The following is a 9,218-nucleotide window of genomic DNA, read 5'->3' as shown; positions in this document are numbered from 1 at the left end:
AGTTTGCCAGACGCAAGAAAATATCCAATATTAGTCCAAGAGCCAATGAAGAATTTCGGTACTTATTTTCCCAGTCACCAAACAGCAATAGAGTTAACTAAACGTTCTCCAACCCAGTGTGAGTACATATCAATGTAAAACCTCTGACGAGGGGTAGGGGACTCAAAAAACTCACGATCTTTTAGGATGTTTATTTCAAAATTTAATTTGATTTAAAATTGGGGTGATAATGATTATCACAGCCACTATACTTTTTATTATCTTTCTCTATGCTCCTGGACTATATTGACTGTCCATAAATAGATGAAAACGGAGTTTTAGGTTATCCCAGGGAATATTTGTTTATAAATGGCGTTGTATAACTGAATCCGACACAATTTTCAAGGTGAATTGTGAATACAGTTGAATTGCCGTATCGATAGAGATAAGTATTGGGTATATAAATAAAAAAAATCACTGTAAGATTACTGCTGTAAAGATTCATTCATTTCATTCCCACCTGTTACGAGTTTACAAGCCTAAATTACGAGGTATGTATGCAAAGAATTAATAATAAATTATAATTAATTCAAATATCTTCACCAAATTCAATCATCTTAGTGAATATTATAAAACATTTTTATAAATCAAAAAAATCATTAATTTCTCTTTAGTATTAATTATTACTAAAATTCATATTTTAATATTGGTTAATATATTCTTATAAGATTGTCTGTGAATATTGATTATTAAAATTCCTAGAAAACAAATCTATTAGTTATTATTTAAATTATTTTAAGAAAAGTAGGTTTCACTCTATTTTTCTCATATTTTTGCTATTAATTATAAAATTCTTTTATACAGAATGTCCAATATCCAAATACAGTTTAATAATACACAACTTAATACCGGAGATACAATAACTGGAAAGCTAGTATGCATGTTTAGTTCGCCCAAGAATTTTAGAAGTAAGATTTGTTAACTAACAACTATAGTTTTTAATTTAGCACCACCTATAGCACTATTATTTTAGAACTGTACATTAGACTAAAATGTAAGGAGCATACTTCTTGGACTGACTCTGAGCGGTATTATGACCATCATGATAAGAAACATAAAACAAGATATGTTAATTATACAGGAACAAACACATTGTTTTACCAAGAAGTAGTTCTACATGGAGAAGGTAATATAAAAAATGATATACAGGATATATATATAAGCTCACAGATATGGTTCTTTGGAGCAATATTAAGCAAAATTATGAAACTTTTTTGTTTTTAGGATCCCTTAGTGCTGGGCATCACGTTTTCCCATTCAGCGTTAAAATTCCAGAACATTTACCAAGCAGTTTCGTTTGCTCTTACGGTTTTATAAAACATTCGATCAAAGGAACAATGGATAGGCCTTGGAAACTTGATTTAGAAGATTACAGAGAACTACAAGTGATGTCTCCTATAAAACTAAGTACTTTTAATTCTCATATTCAAGTAAGATAATCAAACTGATATCATTTTATTATTATAAATAGAATCGTGAAATAATAATAATTCTTAGAATATACAGTGTGAGTTTCCTACGATGTTCTCTATGGGTATCTCGGAAACTACTAGAGATAGAGAGTCGGTTAAACGGGGAAAGAATTGCAGTTTTGTGGGGTCATAAATATGCGCCTTTCAGATTTTTGAAAAAGTTCATGACTTACTAGATATTTCGAAAAAAACAAATTTCGGCTATTTTAAAAATTGTCCCTAATTCCATTATAAGCTATTTTAGACAAAAAGTTTTCAGATAAAAGTTGTAGATAATCACATCCTTAATGAGACTGTTTCCTCCGTTTTTTTCTAAAGCCTGTCATTTTTGACATATGACACAAACATATGTTTTTTTACTTAATACTTATTAAGAATCTAGTGATAATAATGATAATAATAATAATCTAGATAATAACGTATTGCAGTAGGGTAATGTCAAATAAAACAATAATAGAAACATCCTAAAAAGTGACAGCGGCCGACTAGATTTTTTTCTAAAAAAATTACAGCTGCCCACTAGATTCTTTATCTAAAAATGTTTTTTGTCCTGACATGCAATGCTTAACATTTTATTTTTTAATTTCAAATCGGTGAGTTTTATCAAAAAAATACAAGAGATAAAAAAGTTTCTAAATAAACTAAACTATCAAAATTATTTTTTTTTGCATGTGTTTGATAAGATTTTTCTTTAAATTTCATTAACAAGAATGATAGGGGTAGTTTATTTCATCCCCTTCCACTCATTTTAAAAAAGTGAAAAAATTACCAGAAAGTGTGTTTTCATAACAGTAATACTTCCGTAAAATTTCATTAGTCTATCTCTTTTCGTTTTCAAGATAAAAAATAAAAACATTATTTTTCCGCCATCTTTGTACCTCGATATCTCCCTAATGGTTGACTTTTGACCCAACGTTTATAAATCAAACTACCCTTTATTTTGAACAAGGAATCACCCCCTGAAGTTTTTCGCATTTGTTTTGAAACACCCTGTATAAAACAATAACAATATTATATTATCAGGAATTCCTTTATGAAACAAATAACTAGCTAAATCGAATTCAATAGAACGAGTTAATTATTTTAACGTGATTTATTGTGCATTTTACAATGTATTTTTTTTCTGAGTGTGTCTTTACCCCTTTTTCAATCGTTACCACTTTTCGTGATCACTAGCTCGGCGTGTGTCACAGCCACACAGCCTTGAATTTTTACTCCCAGCGCGATACACCAAAACACTTTTGATTATAAACTGACAGTTTATAATCATCTGCTGATGATGCTAACATGGTTAGCGAAACGCGCGTCCAGTGAAAAATAAAAGTGTTTTGGTGTATTGTGGTGATTTAGTGTTTTTATTTTGCTGTGTAACACCAAAGGTTCCAACTAACTTCCAACCCTCAACTGTAATCCCAGCGCGCGTAAAGAAGTTTCTCTTCAAAAATATGGTTTTGTCTTCAGATATAAATATAGTATTTTCCATATTATAATTTATATTTTTTTTAGGAAGCAGTTAATTTATCAGATGATAAAACACTTTGCTGCTGTTGCTGTGCTAGTGGTCCAATAACACTGTGCTTGTCACTGGAAAAACAAGGTTTCGTAGTAGGAGAATCCATCAATGTAAAAGTCTACTGTCTAAATATGTCAAACAGTAATGTAAACGGCATAACTGTAATAGTAAAATCCGTAAATAATGCTCCATTTTAAAAGACCTGATCTTTTTACTTAAACAAGTTTTTTTAAGAACCTAGATTACAAAACTACACATCCAGGTGTCAAGTATAAACATGACAGTGAACTTGTGAGTAGTACAGGGGACACTGGTGTTGGGGCACATGGCGAAAGAGAATACAACTTCGTTTTGGATATACCACAGTCTACACCAGTGTATAATTTCGCTGGCTGTGATCTATTTAGGTCCAGCCACGAACTGAAGGTAGAAATATTTATACAAGGTGGATCAAAAAACACAATTTTTTTATGTTTCGCTAGGTATGTGCGGCGATTCCTGGAATGCACAATGACTTTGAAATAGAACAAACGATATATTTAGGTCATATACCTTTTAACACCATTTCTCCAATTTTTCCGCAACCAGGATTTAATGCTGGACCTAACGTTCCAATAATGCCAATGCCTATGCCCATGCCAAGTAATGAAGGTGCCACTGCACCAGTAAATAATGTAGCACCTTCGGCACCTCCAAAATTACTTATGTCAAATGAAGAAAATTCAGGTATACAGGGTTGTTCACCACATACGACACGGAGTATTGTAGCTAAACGAATAGATTTTTGCAAATTGTAAGTTTTGGGTTCGTTGAAGGACTATTAGAGCTACAATTTAAAAATATTTTTACATGATACAGAGTGTCCCAAATAAATAAAAAATATCAAAGTTGTATTTTTTTAAATGGAACACCCTGTATATTATTACATTTTTAGTTTCTTGATTAAAATAAAGGTAAATTTGATTAAGGTTTATCACCCTTAAACTTTACCGTTTTTTAAATATTTTCAATTTTGTGAAATAGCAGTAAAAATTTTAAGGCTTCATTTTTCCAAGGGTATCAAAGTTTTTAATACTAAATATTTACTGAAGTTTAATTATTGATCAGTTATTGTGTTGCAATAATAAAAATACTACTACCTCATACAGAGTGTCTAAAAATTTATTTTAAATAATTTCCAGCTTTAAATGGCAATAACTTGTTTAATTTAAATACAACACCCTGTATGTTTTAGGAAAATCAGATGCACAATTTAATTGTTCATCAAATTATTGTGTAATATACCATTTTTACCTATCCCTTCAAGTTTTCGTAGAAAATGCATTTTCTTATAATTTAGACCTCATTTATCAAAATACCCATGGAATATTGACATTTTAGATTTTTTTTAAAAGCAACAAATGTATAGGTGCTAAAAACGATAATATTATGCTGCCTATTGGTATACAAAAATAAAATTATTTATATCTTTATAAAAGAGAAACATTAATTAAATATATCGCCATTATTTCCGCCAAAATATTAATTAATTACATATTTAATTGTATTAGTTAATAAATTATTCTAAATAAATGTGAATTTGGAATCAGAAATCAATATAATAATAAGTTATGAAAATGAACGTCTCTGTTGTTATAAATAAGCATCCGTCAAAAAATGAAATAACATTTTTAAGGTGTTACTTTTTACCACGCTGTCTAATACACATACAAAATTAAGGTTTTTAGTGTTTGGAGCAATTATTATTAATCAACGCAAACAGTCAATTAATGTAGTTTGAATACTGGAATCATATTATTTTGTTCTCTTTACAAATATTTAAACATTTTTTTTATTTTTTAATAACATAAACGAACTATATCGACAATATTAGTATCTGTACCATTTAAAAATTTGTTACATGTTTAAAAATAATCAAAAATGTCAATATTCCATGGGTATATTGATTTTTGAGGTCTAAATTATAAGAAAATGCGTTTCTACGAAAACCTACGAAGACATAGGTAAAATATGATACAATACAATTTGATAGACAATTAAATTGTGCATCTGATTCTTGTAAAATATACAGGGTGTTCCATTTAAATTAAACAAGTTATTGCCGTTTATAGCTAATTATTATTTAAAATAAAATTTTAGACACTCTGTATAAGGTAGTATAATTTTTATTAATGAAACACAAAATTTAGTAAATAGACAATATCAGTACAATATTTGGTTTTAAAAACTTAAATACGCCTGGAGAAATAAAGCATTAAAATTATTACTGTATTTTGACAAAAACCTAAATATTTCAAAAACGGTAAGATTAAAATGCGGTAAACCTTAATCAAATTTACCTTTATTTTAATCGTAGAAACTAAAAATGTAATAATATACAAGGTGTTCCATTTAAAAAATACAACTTTGATATTTTTTATTTATTTGGGCCACTCTGTATCTTGTAAAATTATTTTTAAATTGTAGCTCTAATAGTCCTTCAATGAACCCAAAACGTACAATTTGCAAAAATCTAAGAGTTTAGCTACAATACTCCGCGTCGTATGTGGTAAACAACCCTGTATAACCACAGATATTAAGAACATTGAATATTAATTTAAAAATAAATATAAAATACATATTGTTTCAGGTGACGGGAATGCCAATGAACTGCGTAAGTTAAATATATTAATATTTATTTGTTATTTTTAATGATTTTTATTTTTTACTAGCGCCCCCATCTTATAACGAAGCCATACAAAATACCAAAATAAATTTAAACTAAACTTAGTTAAAAAACGTTTTATTTTTTAACTAAGATTATTAAAGTACAAGCTTATATTATATTATATTTTAAGCTGCTGAAATGCATATGTGATATACGTCTATTTTTCAATATGGGCCTAAACTTTGAATATATTTAATAAAAAGATATATTTTATATTTTTTGTTTTACTAACCTTACGTATTCGAAACTGTTGAAAACATGTCGAAACATGTCGAAAAATGACTGATTATAGTGAATTCAGGCGGATGCGCCAGTTTTCTCAATTGTGAAAAAAAATAAATTCCATGTTTCAATTTTGTTGAACTCTCTGCATTACCAACAAAGACTGATTGAAACTTTACACCGAAGACACTAAAAGACCTTTAATATTTTCATATCCATCTATAAAAAATATTGTCTAGATTAAGAAAATGTGAGGTCCCTATTCTCAGGTTCTATGCCTTTTTGATGGGTTATAAAAACGGCGACTTCACCAAAATCTTCAATTTTAATGACTATGGAAATAAACTAGCTAAGAGTAGCAATAGGCGTGAAATTCTGAAAATTTCGACGTTAATAAAAAAATTTATGTAGATTTAGAAAATGTAACATTGAAAGGTTTAACTGTTTTGGTTTTGTCAGAAAATCAATTCTTGCCATCTCTTGTTTTGCGCTATTTTTGATGATGGTTGTTAAAACGTGCCCTACATCCATTACTGTTCACGTAAGACTACAATGGCCTATATTTTTTTATTCTACGCCTTTTAAATAGTAAGTAACTGCAGTTTTAACAAAATCTGTGACATGAGGCAAATCGCCAAATATATTAATAGGATATTTTTACAGATTTTTAAACGCCTTAGAAAAAATAGTAATCATAGAGATTAAATTATGAAAATTTCAGTATTTGTAGGAAATTTTATGTAGATTCAGAATATATACACCTTTAACGCCTTAGATATCTTGGTATGGGAGAAAATTAACTTTAGTGACCCTTGTGTTAAGCTATTTTTGATGATGGTTAAAACGTCTCCTACACCTATTACGGTTCTCGTAAGACTACAATGGCCTATATTTTCTTATTCTAAGTCTTTTAATTAGTTTTAACAAAATCGGTGACATAGCCAAAAAAAATTCGCCAAAAAAAGTCGAAAAAAGATCAATTTTGGATATTTTTTCCAGATTTTAAACGCCTTAGAAAAAATAGTAATTATAGAGATAAAATTATAAAAATTTCAGTATTTCTAGGAAATTTTATGTAGATTCATAATATATACACCTTTAAAAAGCATATCTTGGTTTTGTTAGAAAATTAATTTTTGGGACCCTTGTGTTAAGCTATTTTTGATGATGGTTAAAACGTCTCCTACACCTATTACGGTTCTCGTAAGACTACAATGGCCTATATTTTCTTATTCTAAGTCTTTTAATTAATAAATAATAGCAGTTTTAACAAAATCGGTGACATGGCCAAAAAAAATTCGCCAAAAAAAGTCGAAAAACGATCAATTTTGGATATTTTTGCAGATTTTTAAACGCCTTAGAAAAAATAGTAATCATAGAGATAAAATTATAAAAATTTCATTATTTCTAGGAAATTTTATGTAGATTCATAATATATACACCTTTAAAGGCTTAGATATCTTGGTTTTGTTAGAAAATTAATTTTTGGGACCCTTGTGTTAAGCTATTTTTGATGATGGTTAAAACGTCTCCTACACCTATTACGGTTCTCGTAAGACTACAATGGCCTATATTTTCTTATTCTAAGTCTTTTAATTAATAAATAATAGCAGTTTTAACAAAATCGGTGACATGGCCAAAAAAAAATTCGCCAAAAAAAGTCGAAAAACGATCAATTTTGGATATTTTTGCAGATTTTTAATCGCCTTAGAAAAAATAGTAATCATAGAGATAAAATTATAAAAATTTCATTATTTCTAGGAAATTTTATGTAGATTCATAATATATACACCTTTAAAGGCTTAGATATCTTGGTTTTGTTAGAAAATTAATTTTTGGGACCCTTGTGTTAAGCTATTTTTGATGATGGTTAAAACGTCTCCTACACCTATTACGGTTCTCGTAAGACTACAATGGCCTATATTTTCTTATTCTAAGTCTTTTAATTAGTAAATAATAGCAGTTTTAACAAAATCGGTGACATGGCCAAAAAAAAAAATTCGCCAAAAAAAATCGAAAAATGATCAATTTTGGATATTTTTTACAGATTTTAAACGCCTTAGAAAAAATAGTAATCATAGAGATAAAATTATGAAAATTTCAGTATTTCTAGGAAATTTTATGTAAATTCATAATATATACACCCTTAAAGGCTTAGATATCTTGGTTTTGTGAGAAAAATAATTTTTTGGACCCTTGTATTAAGCTATGATGATGATGGTTACCGATAAGTTACCTACATCTATTAGTATCCTCGTAAGACTAGAGTGGTCTCTATTTTCTCATTCTACGCCTTTTAATTAGTAAATAAGAGAAGTTTTAACAAAATCGGTGACAAGACGAAAATGGCCAATTGTCGTCTATAATGTATGAAAAAAAACTAAAAAAATCGACCATTTTTGGTTAATTTTTACTTCATTTCATGACCCTTAGAAAAATACAACTCTACATATAATTTTTTTCATTATTTTCCTGTAATTTATCTGTGTGCGAGCGGACTTTTAATTGACGCCACTGGAAGCGAACGCTGTTTTCCACGGTCCGTATATAAAAGTACTAATAATTTGTTCAATTTATACAGTGATAGAAGATGACTTTCGACATTCACTCGACGAGGTCCCGGTGCCTTTGTAGGGACGTCGAGGGCCGGCACTCGGCGTCTGGCGGCGTCTTTGAGCGACGCGGGACGTCGCACAGACGTCGTTATCTTTACGCCATTCCGACCACTCGATATGCTGATGCGAAATTCAATGGGAAAAACATCTCGAAACGCTTTGGCAAAAAAACACACAGAAACAAGTCCGCCTTCCGCCTCGCAAGTCCGCTTTTTATTTTTAAACCCGATAATGAACAGTTTTTTAGGTTTGCTTGGGAAAAATAATGACATTGATCAAAAAATCACTACTTGTTTTATTTAAAAAAATAATTTGTTCTAAACCTTCTAATTAGTTGATAACGGTGATTTTATTAGAATCACAAAATGTCAGATAGAACGAGAAATATTGTCAATTTTTGGCTATTCTTTACGTGTTTTTACCCTTAATAAAATAGTAATCGTAAATAAAACACACTCTTTGAGATAAAATTTATCTACCTTTCAATTAGTAAATAACGATAGTTATTTACTAATTAAATTATTTAAGTTATTTACTAATTAATTTATTTTCCTAAGTCTTTAGAAAAATAATATACATAGCCATAAAATTATGAAAATTTCAGCATTTGTAGAAAATGTTATGTAGATTCAGAATATATGAACCTTTAA

General features: G+C 29.1%; 1 protein-coding gene and 1 long non-coding RNA gene across 2 annotated transcripts in view; one reads left to right on the top strand and one right to left on the bottom strand.

Moving 5' to 3' along the window:
* Nucleotides 1–9,218, bottom strand: part of LOC115876883 — a 152,815-nt gene that overhangs the window by 94,680 nt on the left and 48,917 nt on the right. The window lies entirely within an intron of this gene.
* LOC115876880 (arrestin domain-containing protein 3-like) lies at nucleotides 158–5,944 on the top strand. The gene is made up of 9 exons (XM_030892900.1): nucleotides 158–530; nucleotides 844–947; nucleotides 1,013–1,165; nucleotides 1,264–1,469; nucleotides 3,018–3,200; nucleotides 3,259–3,450; nucleotides 3,507–3,750; nucleotides 5,654–5,677; nucleotides 5,736–5,944. The coding sequence occupies exons 2-9, from the start codon at nucleotides 845–847 to the stop codon at nucleotides 5,786–5,788; spliced, it is 1,158 nt and encodes a 385-aa protein (XP_030748760.1). The 5' UTR covers nucleotides 158–530; nucleotide 844; the 3' UTR covers nucleotides 5,789–5,944.

This window comes from Sitophilus oryzae, unplaced genomic scaffold, assembly GCF_002938485.1.
Source record: "Sitophilus oryzae breed Bouriz unplaced genomic scaffold, Soryzae_2.0 scaffold_1440_pilon_pilon, whole genome shotgun sequence".
In the NCBI taxonomy this organism is placed as follows: Eukaryota; Metazoa; Arthropoda; class Insecta; order Coleoptera; family Curculionidae; genus Sitophilus; species Sitophilus oryzae.
This window is presented reverse-complemented; position numbering and strand designations above follow the sequence as displayed.